At 42.3% G+C, this 27,786-nt stretch overlaps 1 protein-coding gene across 4 annotated transcripts; it reads left to right on the forward strand.

Moving 5' to 3' along the window:
• The first annotated feature begins 1,029 nt into the window (after positions 1–1,029).
• Positions 1,030–26,469, forward strand: MATR3 (matrin 3). 4 transcript variants are annotated; one of them, XM_056502073.1, is made up of 15 exons: positions 1,135–1,458; positions 8,610–9,708; positions 13,983–14,044; positions 14,571–14,612; positions 14,863–14,966; positions 16,148–16,200; positions 16,686–16,811; positions 17,419–17,544; positions 17,726–17,896; positions 19,096–19,227; positions 20,426–20,469; positions 20,943–21,333; positions 22,835–23,228; positions 23,814–23,935; positions 25,399–26,469. In XM_056502073.1, the coding sequence occupies exons 2-15, from the start codon at positions 8,818–8,820 to the stop codon at positions 25,447–25,449; spliced, it is 2,709 nt and encodes a 902-aa protein (XP_056358048.1). In that variant the 5' UTR covers positions 1,135–1,458; positions 8,610–8,817; the 3' UTR covers positions 25,450–26,469. The 4 variants fall into 4 exon arrangements, with proteins under 4 accessions (XP_056358050.1, XP_056358051.1, XP_056358048.1 ...); XM_056502074.1 differs by having other exon boundaries at positions 1,159–1,289; XM_056502075.1 differs by lacking the exons at positions 1,135–1,458; positions 8,610–9,708 and adding an exon at positions 1,030–1,121.
• Positions 26,470–27,786: the final 1,317 nt, after the last annotated feature.

Raw genomic sequence — 27,786 nt, forward strand, 5'->3', positions numbered from 1 at the left:
AGCAGGACCTGCATTTGTACTCGGGAAATGCCAACCTGATTTATGGTTCTGTTAGGAGCACCGTACATTTTGCAATCTATATATGACTTCTACCAGGGAAAAGTGGCTGAATTGCTTTACATTTGCACTGCTTTTACTGCTCTGCAGCATCACAGGATTGTTAACTCAGATTGATGGGCTTGTTTTTGAGCACTTAATTGTTTTTTTACCCTGAGCTTGTTAAGAGGTGGATTTCTTGTGATTGTTCTCTGAGCATTTCCATGGTATTTCAATGTGTATATTGTACCACTTCCATTTTTCTGAAATACCGAATGTGTAATTGTTTCATTGTGCTCTCCAACCACTTAGAGAAGAAAAATCAGCCTGTGATGAATTGAAGAGGCAGATTTTTCCTTTCTCCTGGAACTTTCCCTGAATTCACATCACACCCTTGCCTTCATAAAGCTGCTGGAACCCAGCGGTTTCCATGCTAATGGAGAAACCGGTTCCTTAGCCACAAAATTAAATAGGTAAGAAAGATGTTGACTGTGAAAGAAATCCAGATGAGTAGTACTTGAGGGTTTGTGTGAGTACTTTGGTCACAGCTCACGGATTTCAGGAGGACAGCAGCACAGGGACCTCTCCTCATCCAGCACAAGGTGGCAATGTTGGATCAGAGGAACAGCGCAGCCTCGCACACGGGCTGCAGGGCCTTTTTACCAGAATCTTCCACCGAGCCTCACAGCCAGCAAGAGCCCAGTTTTGAATATTTTAGCGATGGTGACACTTGCGTTGTGCTCAAAGCAGCCTCGGGCTGGGTGCCCGTGAACGTGCCCTGGGACACAGAGAGCAACGTGGGGGCCAGAGGATACTCTAGATGTCCCGGGCACCCTGGATATCCCGGGGATTCCCCGGGTACACCCCGGTGCCGGCGGCGCCGCTCCCCGGAAGCGGCCGAGGGGAGCCGCGAACCGGCGAACCCGGCGCTGCCGGACCCCGCACTCCTCCCGCCGGGGGCGTGGCCTTCTCCGCGCCCCGCCCCCCGCGCCTTCCCATGCTGCCCCGCGGGAGCGCAGACAATGAGCGGGGCGCGGGCGGCGGGCTGGCGGCGCGCGGTGCAGCGGAGCTCTCGCGAGAGCAGGGTGAGCGGCCCGCACCTCTCGCGAGAGCCGTGCCGGCGGCGCCTCCTCCCCGTCCCCATCCCACACCCCACATCCCTCACGGCGGGCGGGGCGGGCGGTCCCGGCCAGCGGCGGGAGCGGCGCGGACTCACCGGCGAGACCGGAGCCGAGCGGGGCGGCCGCCGCCGGGCACGTGAGCGGGCGGGCAGCGGGCGGGCGTGCTCTCGCGAGCGCGGCGAGACGCGCGCGGGGCTCGCGCAGCCGCCTCAGTCCCTCTCTCCTTCCCTCCCTCATTCCCGCCGTCCGTCCGTCCGTCCCCATTCCCCCGCCGCGCCGAGCGGGAGGCGCCGGCCCGCAGGTAGGAGCGGCGCCGCGCCCCCTGCCCGCCGCCATCTCGGGTGCCGGGTGGGGGGCGAGGCGGGAGCGCGCGGCGGGGCCGGGGGGGGCGCGGGCCGCGCGCGGCGGTCACGCGCAGGCCCGGCCCGGCCGGTGCCGCGGCCCCCGGGGCGCCCCCGCCCGCCGCCAGCCGGAACTGCGGCCGCGCCGGGCCCGAACAAAGCCCCGGCCGCCCCTCGCCGCCGCCCCCCGCGCCCGGGGCCCGCAGCCGGGACCCAGCTCCGCCGCGCTGCCCGTGCCTTGGCAGCCCCGCCGGCGCTTTGTAGGCGGCCTTGTTCCCCCCTCCTTCCTTAACTCCCTGAAGGCCGTTAGAATCTAAAACTGCTGCTTTTGATGCGCATTTGGCTTTAAGAATTAATGAATCTAGCGACGAGAATCCTGACAGCGCCGGCAGCCGTTTGACCCCTCTTTCTACTCAGTTTCACTTTCACATAGTGCCGGCTGTGCTTACAAATCAAGCTGCGGGGATGGATTTTTGTTCCTGTGGTGGATTGATACGTTCCATTTCTTTAGTGTACAAACTCTGCTTCCAGAGTCTGAGTAATGAGATACAAAGTTCACCTATTCTGAACACAAGCAGAAGTTGAAAAGAACTTTCTAGGAGCCTGAAAAACTGCTTTGTTAAATGATAAATGAGGCATTTACGCTGTTGAAAGAAAGCTGAACCATCCCTCAGGTTCCAAATGTGGGGCTGTTTTTCTTTCCACGATGCAGACCTTTGGGTAAAAAGTATCCGATAGTGGTTTAAACTTCTGAACGAACTTTATTCTTTTTACTCAGCCTTAAATTCTTCAGGTTTTTTGTACTGTAGGTGATCCTGACTTCCTGGAGTCAGATAAGTAGGGAGCAGCTCTGGTCAAAAATGTAAGTTTCTTAAAGCTGTCTGTGTAGTTTTCCTGGGGAGAAGAAAAGGGTGCATTTTCAGAGGCTTCATTACAAAGAATCTATTGATTCAGTGGTTTAATCTTCTCATATTTTGAAACATGTTAATATTTAAGTTTTCAACGTGCTAAAATGATAAATAGTTTTTATAACATGTAGTGGAATATACTAACACTTTTATTTTGTTTCCAAGAAATTAGTGAACTTCTGTGTTAAATTTTATCACGAGAACTTCCCAGAATGATTCATTACTGAATTCTGAGTGAGGATACTGGCACTGAGGCCTTGGACATGTTTGTGAAGTGATAAGCCAGTGTTTGTACTTCTGCATTTAAGTTAAAGAGGGGAAAAGAAGAGTCAGTTTGGGGCTCCAGACTGAAGTTCCATTTAGCTGTTATATTATACCCACTTGGTTTATTCAGGACTGCACTTAAATAAAAACACTCATTAATTTGGTAGGGAATTAGCAAAAGCTGTGTGCTGCCCTTTGCTCTGATTTGCACGTCTCTGCTGAGAGATTTGGGGAATACAAAGGTATTTTATAATGTAATACTTGACAGGCTTCTGGGTGGCTCAGCAAATCTAGGAGAGAAGCTGTTGCAAGCAGAGCTGCAATGAATTTATTTCCATTCAGTTTGTTAATTTATGAGTGGTTTTTTGTAGCCTCAGTGCTGCTTCCTTTCTTCATCAGCTCTCTGAGTCAACAAGTCTTGAAAACAAAAGCAAATACTTCATGGTATTTCTGAACTAATTTAGTTTGTGAGTGTTTAAGTACCATATTGTGCAGTCATAATTTCAACAAAAGGGGTTTTATTTTGAGCACTGAACCAGTGAAACAGTTCCTTGATTTTTCTCTGCAGCTAGAATACTACTTGCAACCTCAAGCAGGATTTCAGCTGGGAAAGAACAGGATTTTATCCCAGCTCTGGAAATGCCTGGAGGCAGGCAGAAATTCAGTTTACCAGATCAGAACACAAAACTTGTGTGGGGTTTTTAGTTTGGGTTTTGTAGTTTTTTAAATGGTAAAATTTGGTCTGTGTTTGAATCACTTTCTGTAGGACCTGTTTATTGAATTATGATTTGTTCAGGGGTTGATGTCAAAATTTTGGTTTCTGAGGGGCTGTTGGTCCCCACACGTGCTGAGGATGAAAGAGATTGTGTTACCAGAGTTTCTCAGTGAAATCCCACAGCATTCCTCAGAGACTCTGGTTTTGGCAGAGCCCCTCTGGTAGTGGCTCCATGGAGCTTTTTGGAGCTGCAGGAACCTGAGTGCATCCATCCTACTGGAGACTGGGGGCTCAGAAGCTGCTGGTGGGGTTGAAAGCAGTAGAAAGGAATGGCTGGATGCTATCCAGGTGCTTGTGATCTGGCAAACAGTGCCAGCAGTTACCTATTGTTTCTGGGTATTACTTCTTTCCCTTTCCAAAAATACCTGGGTTTTGCCTTCTTTATCACTACTGTTCCTGGAATCTTTTTTTTTTCACTTCTGTTTCTGCAAAGGAATAAATGCACTTTTTAAATGCACCTCTTACAAAAGAGGGCTGGTTGAATATATTAAATTATATAATGAGCAGAAGTAGGGAACCAATTTCTTTTGTGTTCCTTTTTGCATTCAGATGTTGAAAACTGTAAGTCTTTAAGATTCTTGATTGCTAAACCAGTCATTTTAATTCCCATTTGTAAATATGCCTGTTCAGATGTCACACTTCCCTGTTCTCAAGCAATTCTCTGTTACAGTTACTTCAACTCTCAGATTATTTTGTGTTCCTTTGATCAAGGAAGTCCCTGGGATGAAGCTAAACATAATCCTAAGAACTGAAACTGTTCCAGTTGTTGTGCCTGAAACAGACTGGTTAATCTGCGCCCAGAAAAAGCGTGAGTCCCCTGTGCCAGGTGCTCCTGAAGTTTCTGAGGCCATGACCTTTGGGGTGGCTTGAACGAGATGAGTGCTTTTCTTGCCTGTGTTAAATATCCACTCTGAACACTGGGAGCTGAAACAAGCCAGAATCTGCATTTTTCTAAGGCTGCTGGGCAATTCCTCCTTTGCCTTTGCAAAGACAGTGGCCTTTTCTGTATTGTCCAAAAGTTAATCCCTTGGATTTGAAATCCATTGTACTTGGTCATTCAGCAACTAGATAACATCTGCTTCTAATTTCCTTGCAAGTTCTTGGTTTTGCTGCCATTAATTCTCAGAGCAGCATGGGGGGCTGCCTGTCCAAATTCCAGATCTCTTCTCTCAATAACCCTTTTTGCAATGATGTGCTGCAGCCAGTTTTGGGAAGAGGCAGAATTCTCCCATGGCAGAAGGGATTGCCACACTGGGTACAATGTGTAAGAGAGGAGGAGGAAGACCTATAGATGTTTATGCAAAGAGCAGACTTCCAAAAACTTCTGTGATACTTTTTTCCCAAGGGTCTGTGGTCTGCAAAAGCATTGAGTTCTTAAAAAATGAGGGTATGTTTTTCAGCTTGTAGATAATTTCATGTTTTTGCCATAATTGAATTTATTATTTCTAATTCAATGTGTTTTGAATTGAAAGTGAAACTGACTAGAAAGTGAAAAGTGGAAGAAGAATGAGTAAAAGATTTGTTCTAAGACAAAGATTAACATTAAAATTGCAGTAACTATGCATATCTTAAAACCCCCCCGAGAGTGACAGAAGGAATAGGGAGCTGGGGACTTATTTTCAGCCTATTTGTGTTCCATAAAAGTTGACAAGCTGAGTTTGTGTTCAGCATAATCAATGTATTCCAAGAATTCACTAAATGAAACTGTTCTCAGGTCAAACTTAATATTGGAGCAAGAGTTCTGTGAGCTTTACTGAAAAGATATGTTCAGTTTTTCACTAAGAGAAAACTTACAGTGTTTGAAAATCGGCCTCATTTTGGGCTCTGTTTGATAACATTATACTCTGTAGGATTCAAATTCCTTTTTTTTGTTGCCTTTGTAGAAAGAAAACTCTTTTGCAACTTGGAGATACAAATTGTTTTCATTGTCTGCATTTGTCTGGAAATCTAATAACATTCTGACTTTCAACTTATTTTGAGATTGCTTGATACTATATATTTTCAAATCTTAATATGGCCAAATTTCTGTCCACAGATCTTTAAAAAAAAAAAAAAAAAAAAAGGTGTATCTGAAAGCCTGTCTGTTCCCAGTATAGCTGAAATGGAGAACAATTATCATAACACTTTCAACTAACTCATGTCTGGCTCTCAGGCAGCTCTGTTCAGTCCTACCCATCTTGTTGCTGTGACTCAGTGGATGGCACCTCTCTCCAAAGCTGGCCCTGCTCCATGGGAACGTGTCCCTGTCACATCTTGGCATGGAATCAGCGGCACAGGAAGTGCTGCCTTAGGATCATGTTAAACCTGACCCTGTGGAAGTTAAACATCCTTTGGAGTGAGGGTAGAGACCTTCCCCCACCTCTTTCCATTGTCTTAAGGGATGGGCTTGGGTAGGAGTGGAGTGCAGCAGTTGCAAGATGAGTGGTGTGATAATTAGTGGGTTTTTGAGGATATTCACACTTGTTAATTAAAGTACTCAGTACCTAATTGGGTGTAGGGCATTTCCTGACTAGCACCGTGTGCTGTGTCTTCATCATACACTTGTCTTACTGTCCCACTTCATGCTTTTCCATAAGATTATCCCTGTCTGTCTTTGTCTTGGTTTTTCTCCCATTTTCCTGTTTTTAATTTTCCTTTGCCCTTGCCTGGGTGTTTGCAGCTGCAGGAGCTGGGTGTGGTTCTGTAAAGCTCTGCTGTGGGGTCTCAGCACGGCACCATTGGGTCCTGCAGCCCCACTCCCGGGGTGCCACGGGGTTTGTTCCTGCTAATCTCTGCAGCAGCACACAATGAACTGCCGGTTGACAGCTGTGACAAGAGGATTAGGGAGCATTTGTTCAAATAAAGAGTGTTTTTGAAAAGTGGAGAACTTTCCTGATTTAGTGGAAACTTGAATAGTGTGGGTCCTTGCACTACCAGCAGGACACGGCGAGCCTGTCCTGTCCACAGGGGATCTGTGCAATCACTGCAGGCTCAGGCTCAGAAAGCCCTCTGGAATACCTGATTTTTATGAAGAACCCAGTAAGTTCAGCTTTGAATCCTTCTGAAAGTGTGTGAATGAACTAGGAGGAGATTTAGGTGTTAAAATTGAATGAGTAAGGAATAACTTGTAAAATTATCATAAAAGTACTTTGAAGAATACTGAATTAATGTAAGCTAAAAGCATGGTACCTGGGTGAATATTAGAGTTCCTCTCTGTTTGAACTCCAAAGAGTCTTGATTTTTCCAGTAGACTTCTTCAGTGCTTTCTGTTCAGGTGTCCTCCAGTGTGGCCCCCTTCTCTGGGACATCCCCTTTAGAATTCACCTGGTATGCTCCCCCTGTGTTCATGTTACTGTTTTCCTCTGAAGCTTTCTGCAGTGTTTTTCTGTCTTCTGCCTCAGAACTTTTCCAGCTTACTTTCATCCCCATGTTTCTCAATCTCTTATTCTTAACAAATGGCACACAGTTAAGCTTCCTTTAAGTGACTCCAGCATATGTGAATTTTAAAAACATAGCTGAAATGAGTTCAGATGCATTGATGACCAAGTAGCAAATTGCATAAAGGAGTTACTTTGCAAAGGTGGAGTTGTGTGAGTTATGTGTATTTTGTGTATTTTTCAGGGAATCCATAGGTTTTTTACATAAACACATAATTTTGTAACATGCTGAGAAAGAACACCCAAGTGCTTTTCAGCTTTGTGCACTGTTGGAGCAGGCTGTGGATTGAGCAGGCAGTTGGGATGGAGAGATCTAACCTTGACCTTTTTCCTTCTGTTTCCAGTACAAGAGCCATTGCCTTCTGCAGAGCCGCTCTCTTCAAGGAAAAGTCTCTGCTTTCATTTTGTCCTTTCCATTCCTCCCCAAACTACCTGTTCTCTTGGGAGCTGACTTCATTTGCAGCTGTGCAGTCTGTGCCTGTTTCTTTTCCAAATGATTCTGTGTTTGATGTGCTCCTCAGTGGCAGTGCTGGAGAAGCAGAACTGCTCTGCCCACACTGGGAAGGGCTTTGTGGCCTCGGGGACCCAAGGACAGATTATTCCTGCTGGAATATTTTCACATGGGTGGAATTGCTTTAAACTTTGTGTATCTGTCCCAAGGCTGGAGGAGGATGGGGTGAAGTATTACAGTTCTGCTCTGCCCTAAAAGAACATTTTATGAAGTATATTCATTGCAGTGTGCTGTGGATATTGATAGACTGCTTAGTTTAAACTTCATGTAAGTGCAGTTGAACCAAATATTGAAGTGCTAGGTTACTATTTCAGTGGGACACTAAAGAGTCACCTCTCTCTTGTTAGCAGAGTTTTAGGAGCTTTAACTCCCACAGGTGGTCATGGTGTCAGTGCCAGCCCCAGGCAGGCAGTGCTGTGGGATCTGGTGCCATCTCCTGACTCACTGGGGTCTCTTCCTGCAGGAGCAGGGTTTTCCTTGGGTCTCCCATCCAGCACTAAGCCTGACCTTGTTTAGTCTGAGGTCTGAGAGTACAGGCTGATGTCACAGCTGCCATGTAACACAGTAAAGATTCCCTTCAGAAATGCTGTTAGCAGTGTAACTGCAATTGGAACAAGAGGTCTTATTTACTTCCTGCAAAATGTAAAACTTGTTTTTCTTGTTCACATCTGTCTTCACATCAGTAATTGGAATTTGACTGCATAAAGATTGAATATTATGTTTGGTCTTATTTACAGATCTTATAGCAGAAACTTTTTGCCCAAACTTCAGTTACTTTTAACTTCCTTTCGTCCTGTTCTGTGGTTGTACAGGTTTCATTTTCAAATATGTGTAATATGCCAAAGTCATCTTGGATTCTATGGGCCTAAGTTTTTTGTGTTCTTCTCACAGACAGAGTACAGTAATGTAGGGTATGAACAAAGCCATTAACCAGAGATCAAGGCTTACATATCAGTAAACTTGATAGATGCTTTCAGACATCACAAACTTCTGAAGTTCACTTTTCTTCAGTGTGAAAGTAGCTTTTTGTGGAAGAAGAGTAGCATGTATAGGAAACCCTACTGTATTTTTATCTGCAATAATATATGTAGGTTCTGGGTACCTCTTGAATCTGTTATGTGATAAAAGCCTTGTAAGATTGAGATCTTTAATGTTTTTTTAGATCAACATGATGCATAAGTTTAAAACTGCATCTGTTTAAAGGGATTTATGACTAAAACTGCTTGTTTTTCTACAGAATTGTCTGGTGTTTCTCAGCTTGAAGAAGATCTGCAGTCATTATTGATCCTCTTTCTTGGCGTTACCGTCTTTGAAGTGAAGTTTGCTTAGCTTTCTAGTGTGAGCTCTCTTTGCAGCCATCTTAAAAAAAAAAAAAACAAAAAACAAAAAAACTAAGCCAAAAGAATTTTTTTTGATTCATAAAGTAGACAAGCTCTAGTTCTACAATGTCCAAGTCATTCCAGCAGTCATCTCTGAGTAGGGATTCCCAAGGTCATGGGCGTGACCTCTCTGCAGGAATAGGCCTTCTTGCTGCTGCTTCCCAGTCTTTAAATATGCCAGCATCTCTTGGAAGGATGAACCAGGGTACTGCACGCCTTGCTAGCTTAATGAATCTTGGAATGAGTTCTTCATTGAACCAACAAGGATCTCATAGTGCACTGTCTTCTGGTAGTACCTCTTCCCATAATTTGCAGTCTATATTTAACATTGGAAGTAGAGGTCCGCTCCCTTTGTCTTCTCAGCACCGTGGAGATGCAGACCAGGCCACAAACATTTTGGCCAGCTTTGGTCTGTCTGCTAGAGACTTAGATGAACTGAGTCGCTATCCCGAGGACAAGATCACTCCTGAAAACTTGCCTCAGATCCTTCTACAACTTAAAAGGAGGAGAGCTGAAGAAGGTTATGGTAGAGATGGCAGATCATCCACACGGGAACCACCATACAGAGTACCTAGGGATGATTGGGAAGAAAAAAGGCATTTTAGAAGAGATAGCTTTGATGATCGTGGTCCTAGTCTCAACCCAGTGGTTGACTATGACCATGGAAGTCGTTCTCAAGAATCTGGTTATTATGACAGAATGGATTATGAAGATGACAGATTAAGAGATGGAGAAAGGTGTAGGGATGAATCTTTTTATGGTGAGACTTCGCATAACTATCATAAATTTGACAGTGAGTATGACAGAATGGGTCGTGGTCCTGGTCCCGAGAGATCTCTCTTTGAGAAAAAGAGAGGTGCTCCTCCAAATAGCAATATTGAAGACTTCCATGGATTCTTACCGAAGGGTTATCCCCATCTGTGCTCTATATGTGATATGCCAGTTCATTCTAATAAGGTGAGTTATGCACCAGATACTTCTATTTTCCTTTACGTTGTAGTATCTGTTCTGTTTTTACCTATTTCTTTAATTATTTCTATGGCCTGGTTGCTTTTGAAATGATCTGAAAGTTGGTTTGAGAGTGAAAAAGGCACTTGGTTTATTTGCAAGGTTAATTGTTGACAAACATTGTAAACCAGGGCTTTACATTAATGTATTTTATTTGCCCAGATTGCTTAACTTCAAGTCAAACAGCTATCATCTACTGGGATATCTTGTTTATATTTTACATCTACATGTTCTCTTAACCACAAACATCTGGCATTCAAGCAGTTTTGGGGTGGGTTTTGGTATTTTTTGGTTGGTTTGGGGTTTTTTTGCAGTGTATCTGCTGTGCCATTCCGGAAGCTAGTTTCAGCTCTCCTCCACATCTGTCTTGATTGCTGATTTATATGTAGTTAAGCTGCATTCTTGCACAGTTCTGCTTTTTCCCTGTCCAGAGGGAAAGAGTTAATGTAGAGCCCTGGAACTTATTTGCAAAAGTAAAAACCACGTTTTAGATTAGCTCATTCTTGCCTTTTTAATTTCACTTTAACACTCTGTCTCATACTATGGCTGAAATTTGTCGTCATTTTTCTCCTTTTTTCACAACTTTCTTAGAACACTTCAGACTCACTTTTTATTGTCACATGTTGCATCTATCCCTGTAGACTCTCCGAGCAATCAGTCTGCTGTTGCAGTATCCTGCTCTGTGTTCCTAGTAGTGTTCTTTACTTGGCTCCCAGTAGAGTGGATCTTCGGGTGTGTTCGGTGATGCTGAGGTTCCCTCTTAGTTATCCACGCCTAGTGCAGCTCTGCAAAGGGAGCAGGTTACTCGACATGATTCAGATGGTGTTTTCAGAGCCTTCTCACTTTCACCTTTTCCAATGTACTCATCTTGCTGATTTCCAGGCTACTAGGCAATTGAATTGGCTAATTGGCTAATACGGTGCCCCTCTTGTCACAATTAGTGGCTAATTAGCTGAAGGCCTTCAATTGAAAACGTGATACTGCTATTACTGTGAAATTGATACTATGTGGAATTGCTGTTACTAACCATTTCTTTGCAGTTACCTCTCAAAAAGTGCTGTTCTGTACATCTGATCTCTTTGAAACACAAGAATTACTCTGTCCCTGCAAGGAAAGGATCAAACCACTTCTAGAGCACACGCTGTATGGCTCCACCTGATCTGACAGTTTATGAACTTGTGTTGCTTTAATTACTTTTTATATAAAATACAGTAATGCAGGTTTCTTGTCTCCTGTGTTTGACGTTTATTTTCACTGAAGTTTGAAGTGTTAACATTAGCTGCCATGCTCAGTTCTGTAAAAGGACTTCATTTGGTTAGATTGAAAACATTAACTTCTGAGGCCCTTGAAGATGGCACCCAGTGATCCTGTAAGTAGGGGTCTTTTTAGATCTTTATTTTAAAGGCTCGTGGCTCTTAGTGTGCTTTGGAGTGCCGATCTAATGAAAGGATATCCACATGGAAATACCTTTCCAGGTATGAGAAATACCAAATAACCTAAGTGGCTGACTTCTTCTGTAACATGTACAACTTTTTTTCTTTTAGGAATATACTTTGACATAAAAATTGCTAGTACATAATAAAATATTTGTGATTGGATCATCTGATTCTTACGACCCAAGTTGGGGCCTTATTTCTGATTGCAGAAATCATGTCACCATAAGAATTTTTCTCTTTCTCTCCTTCTTTCCTCTGCTTTGTATACCCAGCCATTACAGAGCTCATTATTTTGTGTCTCCCACAAAATCCAGTCAAGTAAAACTTAACTTTTCAAGTAACCTGATTTGAACTGAAATGTATGGAAAGCAGAAAGGGAATGCTTTTCATAGCTGGGACTATGTAAGTTTATTACTGTAGCAACAAAATTTCATCTTCCCCACCTCCAAATAAAAATATCAGATTTTTAAAAAATGTTTGATCAAGCCATGTGTATTTTAAGTGCAAGCAAGGTGTTAAACATCCCTAGTGTAACTTAAATTGGCAGATTAGTCTTCTGGTGGTTTGGTTTTTTTGGTTTTTTTTTATTTTAGTGATGTTCTTAATTGCTTCTTTAATTTGATGTGCGTGTATTTTAAGACCGAGTTTATTTTCTGTCTGAGAAGTAAATTGTGCCCCAGTTACTTCAGGCATTTTGTCAATCCTGATCCCTTTATCAGGAAATGAGGTGTTAGACGTGGAGGGATTGTTTTCCTGCCAGAGACAAAGGCTGAGCAACCTGAGGAGATGAATTTGGAGGTGAAACACTTGAACCTGGCTGATCTCAGAGGGAGAACCTGGCTGTGGCCCTGGGGGAGGGCTGGCTAAAATTAGGTGCTGGAGTGTGGCCTCATTTTCTGAGGAACAGTGTGTCCTCTGCCTTGTATCAACTGAGCCAAAGGGGAAGCTGGGTTCGCAGAAACTCAGCTTTTCTCTCTTAACTTGGGGCCTTTGTGTTAATGAGTCCTGTAAATACAAATAACCTGGTGCTCCAAAACCCTGAAGGGTCACTTCCAAATGGGTGCAGGCACAAAAGGAATTGCAGATTAGGAATTGTGTAGCAAAAAGCTCATGTAGATGAGCTACCATTGTTTGCTGGGGAAAAGAAAACGCTGTAGTTATAATCAAAGTTATAATCACATCCCCCTTTAGTGCCAGTTTAAAAGGATTTGAATGAGGATTAAATCTCCCAAACTTTGCTTGTTGTTTGCAGATAACTTTTGAATCAGTTTTGTCTTGAGACAGATTGAAAGCATGTTGTGTATGGTGGAGCCAGCCACTGAGGCTTTATTGACTGTGCCCCCAAATTGAGAGGGATTTGGGGTTTAAAGTGTAATGCTAACACTTGCTAGCAAGTGTTAAAGTGAAGAAACTTCATATTGAATGGTTCATCGATTTTTTTTTTTTTTTTTTTTTTTGTGGGTATTTTTCATCCTAATTGCCAGTCTATTTATAGTTGCAGAGCCTACATCTTGTACAGTTGACAAGAAAAAGTGGTGCTCTCGTTTTACATCTTTATGAAAGGGATGACTTCATCTTGCTCTGTGTCAGGAGCATCATGGAGTAATATTGTAGTACTTTATGAGAGACTTTAAATCCAGATCTTTCTCCTTTATAGGAAGTGCAGGGTAGGCATGTAACATGTGGAAACACTACAGTGAGCCTTGGGAATGTCTCATTGTATCCAGGATTGCTGTAGTGTGGCAGGGACCAAGAATCTGGAAAGATGAGGGATTAGGCAGAAATCCTTTGTGGGTGCTGAGCAGAGACAGACATGTAAGAAAAGCCACATAAAGCAGTTGGCAGTGCACTTTGTGTTCATGGTTGAAATAGTGGCTGATAAGAAAAAAACTTCAGTTGGAGAAAACCTTCAGCCCCAAGGTTCATGAATAATTCTTCCCCTTTATCTCTGCTGGTCCCTTTCCTCCCTGAGGAGCAGCAGAGTGAAGGTCAGGCTGTGCCTCCCAGATGTGTAGCAGGGAAACTCCAGAGCTTCTGTCACTTCACAGACGTGAATAAAGCACAGACTTGTGCTCTTACTTGTAGAAGTATAAAGATACAGAGATCAGGCACTAAAATAAGTAACTCCCTCTGTAGTTAAAGCAGTCTGCAGAGGAAAAAGTAGAAATCCCTCATTCCTTTCTAGTGCTAAAACCAGAGCCAGCAGGAGTTTTACCTGGATGATTTGGTTTAATTTCATTATTTCTCCTTTATACCATCTTAATTTAGATCTGCTTTTTTCCTTTATTATTCCCCTCAAGTGGTCATATATTTTATATTTCACCTGTATACTTCTAGTTTGTCCTAGCTATGCACTTAGATTTCTTTTAGTCTTTCCTTTCTGAATTCCGTGCAATTTCTTGGCCTCTTTATGGTTCTAAAAATTGGAGTGTTTATTTCATATTAATCTGTAGAAGTCTGAGGAATGAAGCAGAGTAGAGGAAATTCTGAAAAGCCTGAAGACAAACAAACAGCCTTCAGTTCCAAAGGCTGCCATGGCCCTGTGTGCCTGGGCTGGAGTTTTGCAGGGAGCTTTGCACTCTGAGGCAGGAGCAGCCCCGTTCCCGTCAGACACCATCAGCCAGGTTAGCAGGGAAGAGGCAGGTCCAGAGTCAGTGTCTCCTCCAAGCACCACAAACAGATTCCATTCTCTATGGATCTGAAAGACAAGACTGCTTTTAGGCCAGGACTTTGTGGGAAGGACTCCCATGTGTGGCTGCTAATTGTGCCTTGTTTACTTTGCTGCAGGAGTGGAACCATCACATCAATGGAGCGACTCACAGCCGCCGCTGTCAGCTGCTGCTGGAAATGTATGAACTGAAGTACAGTAACTGGGGAGGAGGGCACAGCCTGGCATTCTTGGGGGTCCTGTGCTGGGCCAGCAGTTGGACTGCATGATCCTTGGGGGTCCTTGGCAGCTCAAGATGTTCCCTGATTCTAAAGCACTTGCAGAAAGCAGGCTTAGAAAACGTACTGTGCCTTGGAGGGAAAAAACAACTTGGAACATCTTCAGGACAAGAAGGGATCCTGGTTCATAGTTTTGGAATCCTGATGTGTGTATGTAACAGCTGGAACTTAGCTGTTGAGAATCTGTTGTAATTATAGTTCCTGATACCAACTTGAGGATTTTTTGTTGTAAAACCAGCAGTTCTGCAGGCAGTAGGGAGTTGTCCTGAAGAGCACATTTCTGTCAGTGCTGCTCATGGCTCTGGCTGTGGGCCTGCAGTGTTGCCTGTGCTGCAGCTGTGTTACACCTCCAGGTGTTGCTGCTTGTCTTACACAGCTGGAGGAGATTACACTCTATTTATATTTTCTTTTAATTTTGTTTCTTTTAAGATACCCAGAATGGAATCCTGACAGTGATTCAGGACATGGAATGTAAGTAGTAATTAATTTTGAAGTATTTCTAATTGTTTATGTGAAGCTGAGGTGGTTCCTAACATTTTTTGTGAACAACACATTTCCTTTGGTTCAGATTGATTCCTCCCTTTGTTTTCCAGCTGAAGGGCAACAGTAAAAGTAGCCTGAGTTGTCTTCACAGAAACTCAGCAGAAATTCAGGTGTTCTTTGAATGAAAGCTTCACAGTTTCTTGGTTTAAGCTGACACTGTGTTTTCTCCTCTTTCTAGGGGTGATCCCTTTATGTTGCAGCAATCTACAAACCCTGCACCAGGAATTTTGGGACCACCACCACCTCCATTCCACCTTGGAGGACCTCCTGTTGGGCCCAGAGGTAACCTCAGCAGGCACCTACCTTCACCAGGCTTCCTTTTTAGCTAGGTTTTTTGGGTATATTTTTTTACTCATGTTTTAATTTGTCACCAGTGTTTTAAAACAACAAAAGAAAAAGCTTTTCTCAGCACCAGAACTGAAATACTTTGGCCAGGGAACTAAAGACTGGTGCTGAGTTTTTCCCTGTGTTCAGGGTAACTTACCACACTTCACCTTTCTGCCAGCTGCCCACTCCCTGTGGCTGGTGATTTTTAACTGAGATTAATCTACACGTGTTGAGCACTTGGATATTTTTTTTTCCTGTGTAGGAGGTTTTTGTCTTCTGAGTAGCTTCACGTTGGTGGAGTTTTCTGGTAAGAAATCAGTGTCCTAAGTGTTTTTTCCTCCCTGTTTTCAAGTGAATTTGAGAAATAAAGTGGGAAAGAGGCATCATATCATGCAAGCTTCTTCCTCTCAGGAAAGGAGGTTAAGAATCAGATTCTTGCCTGATGCTCTTACTTCCTACCTTTTAGATAGTTCAAATGACTAATAAAAGAGCAAAACTGATTAATTTACCTGAATATCCTAACAGAGTACAAGTATTTTAGGCATTTTTTAGGTGATAGATGCATTCATACTTAATTACATTAAAATAACACCTAATTTTTCAAAATAGTTTTTCAATTTTTCAGAATATCTCAGTTTTAACTGTAAACCAAACTAATTGAAAGGGAATTTTGCTCATGTGTGGTGGTTTTTTTATTTTTGTTTTTTTTTTTTTTAATGGGTATTCTGATTGAATATGTGATGCTTTAGAGCCTAAACCCTCATTTCTAAAAACTGTGTTTTAGATAAAAAAAATCTCACAGAGAAGTTTTCCTCTGGCAAATCTTATTTAAAACAGGAGATTTTTTTTTTCCAATGGGTTGTACTTGCTCTCTGCTGTTCCTGAACAGCAATAAATGCAAAATGTTCTTTTTCTAATCTTAGAGTGAAGAGAAGGAGCAGGATGAGGATCCCAAGTTTCAAGAGCTCTGAAATAAATAAAAAGCCTTTTTAGAGTGCAATGAAATAATTAGTTTTTAGAACTTGATCTCACTCTGGTATTACAAGTGACATATCTTTTAAGAACTTGTGATGAGGCATGTTAATCCCAGTCTTACAGGTTGAACTAAGCTTGTTCATTCTTTTAATTTCTTAAAGGAGCTGGAAATGGAAATATGCAAGGACCCAGGCACATGCAGAAAGGCAGAGTGGTTAGTATTAAATTTTTTTTTTTTTAACTCACATTTTTGTTGTATTATTTTTCTGTGCTTTCTTAAGGTGTTGTTTTGTTTGGGTTGTTTTTGGTTTTTTTTTTTAATGAATTGATTGTCTTTGGAAGTGATATTTTAGAATTTGTGTGGATGGAAGTACTAAGCTTTGGCATGAGACATGTTGAGTACTCTACAAAATATTTATTCCAAAACTGCACAGAACTTCTTTAGACATTCTCTTCATGATGAAACTGTAAGAAGTGAACTTAAGGAAAGGCAGCTTTGGCATGGCAGGCATCTTGCTCTGGAAATCTCTAGAAATTCTGTGCCCTTTTTGGATACATCTTGTTTTGGTCCCTACTGAAGACAGAGAACAAAATTTTTAAAAATTTAAACAGAGCAGTAGAGCAGAGCCTTTAGGCGGACACCAGCATTGCTGGTACCCAGGTTTTTCATGCTGTGTGCTCATGCTTTGTCTCCAACAGGAAACAAGCAGAGTTGTGCACATCATGGATTTCCAGAGGGGAAAGAACCTGAGATATCAGCTGCTCCAGCTCGTTGAACCCTTTGGGATAATCACCAATCACCTGATCCTGAACAAAATCAATGAGGTAAGGCTGGGTCCCAGGGCACTGCTGCTGGGGCTGCCTGGTGTCTCTGCTGGCCTTCTGTCACTGGCTGAGCTTTGCTTTTGGAGCAGGACTTGCTCAGCCACCAGTGAGATGCCACATCTGTCACCAGGGGCATGTGGGGAAGGAGGAGTGTGTTTCTAGAAATGCTGCTCTACTACATTTTCACTTAAATATTGAAAAATCCTCCTGGTTGGTTGGTCATTACTTTCTCAACAGCACTACATTCTGCTCTTGTTTTAAAACTGTCTGAAAACTTACTTGGTCTTACTTTGTATTATGGAGTGTGTCTTACTTTGAAGTGTGAAAAAAAGCAATACCACAGAAATGGAAGAAGCAGGAAGCAATTGAATGTTTTGAATCCTAATCTAGGTGGAATGTAAACAAACAAAATAGTTCTGTTTGTGCACCTAAATAAAATGCTTGAAATTTGTGCCAAGTTCTGCAGGTCAGTTCATGTTGTAACAAAAAAGCAGTTTTCATTTCTGATGCAGTTATTTTTAAAAGGAAGCATGGAAGAGCTTGGAAATTTGAAACGAAATTAGATTCCTAAAAGAGCAGCTCTTAATTTGATTTTGTATGATTTCAGGCATTTATTGAAATGTCAACCACTGAAGATGCCCAGGCTGCAGTGGAATATTATTCAACAACACCTGCTCTGGTGTTTGGTAAACCAGTCAGAGTCCACTTGTCACAGAAATACAAGAGAATAAAGGTAAAACACTTGTGCTTTTTTTAGCATTGCCTTTTTTAATCTGGGGCACTCAGTGTTACAAGGTTGCTGCATTTAAATTGTTCTTCATTTCTGTACTTTTCAATGCACCAAATTAATCAAGGGACCCATGTATATTTTAAATATATAGGTCTTAAAAAATGTCTTTCCCTTTTAATCTTAGAAACCTGAGGGTAAACCTGACCAGAAGACTGAGCCACCAAAGCCAGAACTTGGTCGTGTGATCCACCTGAGCAACTTGCCCCACTCGGGCTACTCTGACAACGCCGTGCTCAAACTGGCTGAGCCCTACGGGAAGATCAAGAACTACATCCTCATGAGAATGAAGAGCCAGGTGACTGCAGGGGAGCCCCTGGGGCAGGGTTTGGAGGGGCTTTCATTGTGAAATTACCCCTTCAGCTGGGGCATGCATGGACTTGCTGCTCTGGCATAGGTTTGGCAATAACCCGGGGGTTTAGGTGGGGGTTTGTTTTGGAGCTTCCTGTGAAATGTCCCTGGAGTATGAGCTGCTTTAAAAACAGAAAAAAGGTATTTTAGCATGGAGGCTTAATTATTTGATTATGCAGGTTTTGTGGAGCCTTGGGACTTTTTTTAGGGCTGAAAAACCATTACCTATGAAACATAAATATATTCCACTGTTACATGTTTCTTTTAATTATCCTTTGTCATTCTTTAAAACTAAACAAAAGCAGTCCTGCTGTGCTTTGGAAAAGAAAGATTTGAAGACCATTGCATGTGTATAGTGAAATGCTTTGGATGTGCATGGACATGATTTCTATAAATATATACGAGTTTAAACTATTTAGCTCTAATTTTTTTTCAGCTTTTTGTCCCAGTTCATTGCTCCCTTGAGTAAAATAGGAAGTTCCACTGCTTTTTTAAAGAGATGGGTGCCTGAAGCCCCTAATGCCACACTTGAGAAGTGAAAATTTACTAGACTATTGTGTGACCCCTAGGAAGTCCTCCCTGACCTTATTTCACTGGAAAAACAAAATCTCTTTGCTGTCTAAGTTGGCTGCTGAAACAGCTTTCAGTTTTTTGGCAAGGATCCTCCAGCCCAGATGTTTGTTTAAAGCTCATTCAGCAACCTTAGCATGCCATAGGCTTGTTCCCAAGAGGATCTCCTCACAAAGCTGGAGGAGCAGCAGTTGCTGCCTTTCTGTTTCAGGCTTCTCTCAAAAAACAAAAATAAAATACAGAGGTAGTCTCACAGCTCCCCTGAAATTCCCAGGTATATCAGCACTAAATAAGTTTTATTGTGCTGATACTTTTTTATTCAAATCATATTTTACTTTATGGTGAGTTTTTTGGCAGATTTTTTAAATGCCTGTCTAATTTCAGAACTGGGATGTTCTGAATTGAAAAGCTGGGGTTTGTAGTGCACTTGGGTAAGTGTTAAAGTGTTTGCTGAGGATGGATGTAGCTGAACCTCATCATTTTGTTTCAGTATTTGTGTTTTAAGTTAAATAACTTTGCCTGGAAAAGTGTTGTGTGGTTCAGAGTCCTTTTTAATGTGTGTTTTAATCTTTTCAGGCCTTTATTGAGATGGAGACCAGAGAAGATGCTTTGGCCATGGTTGAGCATTGTGCCAACAAAGCTCTTTGGTTCCAAGGCAGATGTGTGAAAGTGGATTTATCTGAAAAGTACAAGAAACTGGTGTTGAGGGTAAGGAGTGCTTGCACTTTAATTGCAGTTGAAGATGTAAAGGGAAGTAGATGCCAGCCATTGCTTATTGAAGACTGTGTTGCATGTAAAATTGAACAGTTGGCTTTAATCTTTTCTGGCTCCTCAAGTGCAGTTACTTGGCACCAGTGTGGTTTTACTAGGATGGGTTAAAGAATATTCCTTTCAGATAAAACAAAACCCAGTTACTATAATTCAGATTTTTTAGGGTAAATTATGTATATTTTAATTAAAATTGCTCCATTTAAAATATTCTCTAATGTGGGATCATTTGGTTCTTTTTCTTCCTCTTTGAAAAAGGTTTGTGAAAACTTAATCTATCAGAACTGCACCTCTGCCTGTGCAGCTCATATAAAGGGAGGGAAAGGTTAACTGAAAGGAGTTTTTTACATAACACCAGGGTAATATTCATGCAATTATAGGTGTTTATTCATCAGACTGGGACAGCAGGTAGAAAACTGATGTGGGCTCAGCTAGTCAGAGCATGGTGCTGATGCCAAAGTTCTGGGTTCAGCCCTTTCAGGCCATTCACTGAAGAGCTGGGCTTGATGATCTTATGGATCCCTTCCAACCCAGAATATTCTGTGATAATAATAAAGTTCTTGGATAATAAAAGCAGGAGAAATCTGAACTGTCAGGCTGTCTCCTAGAAACATCAGCTTTGTTGTGGAGCAGGAAGAAATCTTAGTGTTGCACATGGGAGCACAGCAAAATGAGCACTTGGTGACAATTTGAATAGATTTCCTTGTTCCTGCCTACAGGTGACATTTCCTGGTCAGTAATTCAGGAACAGGTGAAGTGGTGGGAGTCTGCTAAAGGCTTTCCACTAATGACAGGGAGAAAAGTACAGCTTAGGACTGATCTGTGCCAGTGCCTGCATTACATGCATAAACAAACCAGGAATTGTATGGGAATTTTCTGGAGCAGGATATTCCATTTGTTTTGTATTGAATCCTTCCTGTGAATAAAGGCAGGGGATTTCTAGGTTGGTTAGGTCCTGTCTGACATGAAATAAAAGCTTTTCTGATCAGTTGGTGGGTGGCATGGGCAGAGTTCTGGGGGTTAATGTAGCTGGAAGCACTTGGCTGGATTGGATTCTGGTCTGAATTAATGCTGCAGCAGTTGTGTAAGTCATAGCCTGCTGTGACTCACAGGTTTTGTTTTTTTAATTTTATTTTAGATTCCAAATAAAGGAGTTGAACTGCTGAAAAAAGATAAAACCAGGTAATTTCCTATTGTTAAAGCATGATGTTGTTCAAAAGAAATATGAAAATACCTTATTCAGAATATAGAAACAATACCAAAGAATCAGGCAAGCTTTGTGATCAAATGGTTGGTGGTTGTGCCCAGAGATGAACCGTTTCAAATATGCTACCCACCCTCTTCCTCTAATGATGGAGATTTCACAGCCTCTTCAGGCTCCTCAGGAAATCCTTTGCAGTCCCTAATTAGCCTTGCCTTCCTGTAATTTAAACCCACAAGCAGTTGTCCTGTCTTGTAAGGATAATTTCTCCTTGGAGCAGCCTTTTGTGTGTTTGAAGAATGAATGATGTCCTTCAGGGTTTCCCTCAGCCTTCCATTTTCTGAATTGAAACCCAGTAGTTTCCAGGCTTGTCTAAAGAAATATGATCTCTTTCTTCAGTAATTTCTGGGCTCTCTCCAGGTTTACAAGCAGCAATGTTCTTTGTTCTTTATAGGAAGAGAACATATTCCCCAGACAGCAAAGATTCTCCCAGTGATAAGAAGTCCAAAACAGAACCTGCTCAGAAACCTGAAAGTGGCAATGCAGAAGAAAAAGCAAAAGAGGAGAAACAGGAGGATGCTGCTGAGCCTTCAGGTGCCAAAAGTGGGGAACAGGCAGAGCAAGACGAGCCCAGTTTACTGCTGGAGTCTGAAGATGAGCTGCTGGTGGATGAGGAGGAGGCAGCAGCACTGTTAGAAAGTGGCAGCTCAGCAGGAGAGGATGCAGATGTTGCCAATTTAGCTGATGTGGCTACTGAGGAAAAAAAGGACACACCTGATGATGCCACTGTAAAAACTGAGGGGAATGCTGCAGCCACTCCAGCAGCCAAGAAAAAGCTCAAAAAGGTAACTCACACTGTGAGGTGCTGAGTGGAGGAAGCCAGTCTGACTTAGGTAGCACATCATGTACAGTCTGGTGCAGACCTTCCCCTGGGTCTGTAAAACACCTGTCTGGAGAGGAATAGGGGTTAAATCTCCTGTGAAGAAAATGGAAGCTCTCACTGGATGTCACTTGCACTTGGATTCAGTTATAAGTCCCTGGCTCTGTTTTGACAGAAGCCTTTAACTTGTGGGCTTCTAACCTTGTTGCTTGCTGGGGATTTGCTTGCTTTTCTCCTCACCTTTTTTTGACTAATACTTGGCCAGGAACTGTGTTCTCCTGAGCAATTTCTCAGAGAACTGTCTGTAGTTGAGCCTAGAAATGATGTTAAAAAAATAATATTCTGGGGACTTGAGGCTAGTCTGGGCTTGGACAGAACTGCATGTACAGCTACACCTTATACCGAGAGGCAGGTAGGGCCATCTGCAGTTAGCCAGGGCCCCTTCTGCTCTAGAGAAAGAAAATAAAATTGGTTTCAAGGTGTTTACAGTCACAGGCTACTTCCTGTGAATTCCCTTTTTCTCACCACATTTCTCATCCCACACTCTCGTGGGTTTCATGTCCTGCCTGCTCTGTTAATCCTACTCAGTTCTGTGGAGTGGTGTGCAAAGTTCTAGTAATTTGTTGGTTTGGAACGTTTTGCAAGAAAGGCATGTTTCTAATTAATGAATGAGATGTGCATGGGTCTCAGTTTTGGAGGATCCTGTCAGTAACATGGATAATGGTGCTGAAATGGATACTGGCCATGCAAATGACACTTCCCAGTTTTCTTAGTGTTCCTTATATATAGTGTGTGGGCTGTGATAAACTGCTTCAGACCCAAACTTCTTTCCTTGAAGACCCACATTCCCAAAGCTAATGCTGCCCCAGTCCTACTCACAGTTGCTGTTAAGTGTGTGGAATAGTGATATCTCCATATCAGCAAGTGCATTTCCAAAAATTCAGAATTTAGGCAGTCCCTCTTCTAATGAAACCTGGTTTTTCAGAGGCCTTCACAGTTGGATGGTTGGTGAATTTGGGTTGGGTTTTGTTTGTGTTTTAGTGGTTGTTTTAATGTGGATGCTCTAAGCTTTCTACTAGTTGAAAAGAGCTTTTAATTCTTTTTAATGAACTTTCATACCATTGGTGGGGACAGAATAGTTCTGGTAAGGTTTTATGCATTCAAGGACCTTATAGGACTCTCAAATAGAAACCAAGTTTGTGCACTCCAGAATTTCTTTCACTTAAGGTACTCATGTTAAAAGAACTTGCAGCTTGAGATTTTAAGTTGAAATCACATTGCTGTGGCGAAACAGTGGCCATTCCTGATGGGAAAAAAATTGACTGCCGAAGGGAATCCTTGGTTGTGGGGTACAAAGAGAGCAGGTTAAAGGCTGGGTGACAGTGGGAGCGAGGCAGCTGTGGCAGGAGTGAGAAAGTGTGTGTGGGGGAGCAGTGCAGCCGAGCTGACAGCCCTTGTCCCCGCAGCGCTACGTGGGCGGATTCCCGCGCAGCATGGAGGGCTTCGTCACCCTGGACGAGGTGGGCGACGAGGAGGACTCGGACCACCAGAAACTGCGCAAGTCGGGGCTGGCGGCCAGGGCTGCGGCCAAGGGCGAGGACAGCCTGGCAGAGATCAAGGTGGACAAGATGGAGGAGGCAGAGCAGGAGAGTGAGACGTTAGAAAACGGCACCAAGAGCGAAGAGAGCGCCAAGGCCGAAAGCGCGGAGGCATCTGATGCTGCCGCAGCGCAGGATGGGGAGAAGAACACCCCGGAAAACACAGAGCCCCAGGGCGAGCAGGAAACAAAGAGTGTCCTGGAGAAACCTCTTGTCCCAGATGAGTTCAGGATTGGCCCATACCAGCCAAACATTCCTGTGGGTAAGGCTCTTTCTATTTCTTTTCCAAAACGTCTCTGTGCATCGCAGTAGCGTTTCTCATTTCATCTGACTTTTATTTTTGGCAATACATTGCCCCATAGCCTTTCATTTTAGGGCTTCCTCCTCCTCCCCCTTCTTCACTCCTGCCCCAAACTGAGTATTTTCTTCCTCTTTTCCTTTTTTTCATAGCGTTTTTCATAACCCTTTCCTTAGGCAGAAATTGAAAGAGGTATCTTTTAGCAACACAAATTCAATTGCTAGCAAAAAGCACAACAGTGATAATAGTTCAGAGTCATATTAAATACTCCAAAACTGATCACAAAACGTTGTGAGTTCTTGAAGGAACCAGAAAAATGGACCCTTAATCTGAAAGGTTGATTTTTAAATTTAAAAAAACAAAAGCCTGCACATATTTAGTTACTACTAGGCCCCTGCTTGACTAAACTAAAACAGACTTTTAAGGATAAAGCAGCTTTTAATGTAAAGTGAATTATGGTTTTAAGATTTAGCTGAAATGACATATGACATTAAAAGAAATGATGTAGAGTAGATCTCTTAGTTTATTTTGTGGTGTTTACTCCTCTAGGTGTGAATTATGTGGTACCCAAAACAGGGTTTTATTGCAAATTGTGTTCCCTGTTCTACACAAATGAAGATGTTGCAAAAAAGACCCATTGCAGCAGCCTTCCTCATTATCAAAAGTTGAAGGTAAGGCAAAAACTTGTTCATTTTAAATGGCTTGATTCTTTCTGGGGAATAGAGCTCAATGAGACTGACTGAGAATAAAAAGTACCTTTCAGGCAGTGGAAATTGGCTTAATCTATAACTTTGAACTCTAGGTAGACTTCTCCAAAACGTCATCTTGTGAAAATAAAATGCAAAATACAAGGTTTAAAGAGGGGCTCCAGCATTTTTTTTAATCCTGTAAATTTGGTTTAAAGAGGGAATTCTAATTGGAATAAGGCCAAGTTTAGAAGTAGCAATGCAGAATAAATACAGATGGCCCAGATCTCTTCTATTTGTCCCTCTGAGAGTGTTTTCAGCCAGTCAACAAAGTTTAAGATGAAGTTTTTATAGGTTTCAAAACACCAAAACCTTTGCAACTTCTGATTTTGTGAGCACTTTCTCCATTTTCTAACTGGATGAGGTATCACATGATTGCATGGCATGAGTGACAATGCTTCTGCTGTAACCTCATACTGTGAGCTGCAAACATGACCTCCAGGAAAGGGCAATCCCAGAGGAATTCTGATAGTCCTGCAGTGTCACATTAATGCATTTCAGGGCAGTTGATCCCTGAGCTGAAAGCAAAACCCAGGGGCTCCACAGAGAAGGAGAATATAGCACCTCATAATTCAAATATTTGCCTTTTTGCAGTAACAGGGAACCCCTAAATAAACAGAGTGCCCAGGAGGGCAGATGGCACAAAAATTGTTACCAAGCAAACATCACTGTGAAGGAGTAGATCAGAAAATCAGTTCCCATGCAGGATCTTGTAGGAAGAAAATCCACCTCATCCATCACCATAGCATTTTTTTGGTTTTGTTTGTTTCCATTTAAGTACCTGCTTATGGGACATTAAAGCCTTGATGTAAAAAGGGAAGGGGGGAAATTATGCCAATTTGTGAGCTTTATGACTTGAATGAAATATGATTTGTTTTGCTTTTTCCATGGCAGAAATTGTCAGTGAGGTGTTTGTGGATAATTGTGTGACAGTGGTGGGGTTTGGGGAGGGAAGGGGGGAATTCAGCTTCTGTTTCACAGTGGCACTTGTGGAGCTGGGAGTTTCCTTTGCTTGGAGGGCAGGAGAAATGAAATAGGTGAATTGATTTGGCTACCAAATGTCATCAAAGTGGTACCAAATTCCTCAGGCTTCCAGGGAGGGGGATGTTGTGTCCCTGCCCCTGCAGAGGGCACATTCCACCCAGGTAAGTGGCAGAACCATGTCACAAGTCCATGACAAAAAGGGAAGGAATTCCCTTGGCTTGCCAAGCAGAGCTCCAATCGAGGGCAGGGAGAAGTGCCAGCTTTGTTAGTTATGACTTTTGCAATTGCAATTAATGTTCACAGATTTTAAACTTGGAAATTGGATTCATGTTTGTGTTCTTTATGTTGTGCCTGTGAGAAACTCTTTGAATATATCCCTTAATGTAACTGCTTTCTTTCAACAGAAAATTCTGGATAAAATGGCAGAAGACTACAGGCAAAAGAAAGAAGCTTAAGAAGAAGGAAGGATGTAAGGAAAACGTGGCTTTGTTTTTAATGTTAATCTTTTTTAAAAGCAGTACAAATAGTAGATGGAAATACTGTATTCTTTTTTGTTTTAGTGAGATACAGTAGGCATTATAGGTCTGTTCATGTGTTAAATGTTGTAGCAAAAAGCATATGCAGTTAAGTTAATGACAACAATTTGTTCTTAATGTGAGAATGGCAACAACTTTTCGTTTTGACACTTCAAGCTATTACAGAAAAAAAAAAATCTTGCACCCTTGTGGAAAGCTCATGTATGAGAAGAAAACTGCATTTAAATGAAACTTACTACTTTCAAGCTTCAGAAATTGTCTTTCAATTCCATTCTGAATAAAAAATGAAATGTAATACTGTATTTTTATTTTATCTAGAACATTCCGTATTTTGGTCTGAGCCTAGCAGCTATTTAATTTTGAGTGTAAGGCTGTCACTGCATTTCACTTTGGAAAAGTCTTTAAATGTAAGTTGCATTTTTAAGTGTTGAATTGCAGTTTCTTTTAATGTCACTGCTGTTATCTATGGCAAATAGGAAAATTAGTGATTAGTCAGCTTTACAACTTCGTGATTTTTCTTTTTTTCTTAAGCTCTTGGTAGACTTTCCTATTCAGCTATTCAGTGTATTTTTAGTGAGAAGTAAATGCCCATTCTCTGACCAGTATTATTTCCTCAAGCTCTTCCTGCTTTTACTTGAATCTCGTCACTGTCGTACATCTCTGGTATATCAAAGCAGCATTGGAGTCCTGAAAGGGACTAAGGTATCTTTATATTCTTCACATGGAAGTTTTCATACCTGCATTTTAACACCATTTTTTGTTAAAACCTGGTTTTGTCAAGACTCTTTAGAACTGTGCACTTAATGTACCTGCACATGTGAGATGTGAACAGGATTTGCATGTGTAACCTGTGTTTATCTGTAGTTTTTGTTATTTACTGCTTATTTGTGATTTCAGGTTACTAAAGTGATTCCCAATAAACAAAGCTAGACCACGGTGGTTTGTTATAGATGTTTGGCATGTTAACCAGTGTGTCTGCTGAACTCTTTATCCTGTGTCACGCCACCACAGCAAAACTTGAGCTCTCTTTTTAAAATGTGCATGTTTTTAACACCTGTGCTTCAGCAGCTTCCTGCATAACTCTTCTTTCTCTTCCCTAAACCCTCTTGCATTTCCAAACAAATTAAAATATCACTTGTTAAAACCCTGGTAGGTACATTCTGCTGACACTTTCATTTCTGGAGTTCCGTTCTCATCAGAGCTGAAGCCACATCCCGTTCATGCAGATAAAGCAGACTGGGGCCAGTTCTTCCAGCCTGAGCCTGCACCAGGGAGGCTTTGATGCTTGAAAGGGGTTTGGGATGCAGGAGGCTGAGTGTTGATGAAGTTCTAGTGTTGTTCATTACACAGACACACCCAGCAGACACAGGACAGAATGTTGTGTGCAAGTCAAGCCTTGAGAACTTGTTTTTCCAGCTGTGACTTTGTATTGCACCCTAACTCAAGGGGATGCAGTCCTCCACTGAGCTTGAGCCACTTCTGGTGAGGGCAGCAGGTTCTGTGGGACCCTGGAGAGGGGAGAAGTGCTGAGGAGAGCAGCTCCAGTGCAGGGTTTGTTTAAGTAGCACATCCAAATTAAAGTCTCACTGTGCAGTGACTCATCCCTGTGCAGAGAGCAGTCACTGCTCTGTATACGACACTCATTAGTATGCAAAGTGCTGTTTGGGTTTGTAGGAAATGGATTAAATGTCAGACACTGACAGAATCTTAAAGCTTTCTGAGTCCCCTGAAAGAAATCACAGGCCTGCACTTAGTTCTGCTCTTGGGCTTGGAGCCCCAGTTAGAGTGGCATTTGTCACTCATCTGTCACGGAGAGGCTGTTGAGTCCCTCTGCCCTGGCTGCAGACCAGATCCCCTTCTCTCTGAGAGTGGCAGATCATTTATTTCAAAGGTCATTTAAGATTAATGTATTGAAATACTGCATTCAATTTTTAAAGTAGCCTTTTGTTAGCTAATACCTGTGCTGATCTTGTACCTTGTGTGAGTGCTGACCTGTGTACAGGTAAATATGTACATCTTGTTTAGTGTCTAAACAGGCATTCTCAGGTGTGAGTGATTGTATAAGGATGCTTTTACACATCAGAAATTAATTTAATACACAGCTTCTGCCAAGTGTCTTCTGTTCCCATGCAGAGGTCAGTCAGGGAGAGTAGAACCCTTAGGGCCTGAGGAGAAAGTGCCAGAAAAACCAGATCTTGAGGAGAGCCTCCAGACCCACATGTTGGTGCCATGGGCTGCTTATTTGGGAATAGCTGC

Source organism: Oenanthe melanoleuca, chromosome 13 (assembly GCF_029582105.1).
Source record: "Oenanthe melanoleuca isolate GR-GAL-2019-014 chromosome 13, OMel1.0, whole genome shotgun sequence".
Lineage (NCBI taxonomy): Eukaryota > Metazoa > Chordata > Aves > Passeriformes > Muscicapidae > Oenanthe > Oenanthe melanoleuca.

Excerpts from the sequence above, each read along its gene's own strand:
- MATR3 (XM_056502073.1), top strand. The coding sequence starts at position 8,818 with ATGTCCAAGTCATTCCAGCAGTCATCTCTGAGTAGGGATTCCCAAGGT. Across the intron at positions 14,613-14,862 it reads AGTGATTCAGGACATGGAAT|GGGTGATCCCTTTATGTTGC; the intron begins GTAAGTAGTAAT and ends TCCTCTTTCTAG. Across the intron at positions 21,334-22,834 it reads CCAAGAAAAAGCTCAAAAAG|CGCTACGTGGGCGGATTCCC; the intron begins GTAACTCACACT and ends TTGTCCCCGCAG.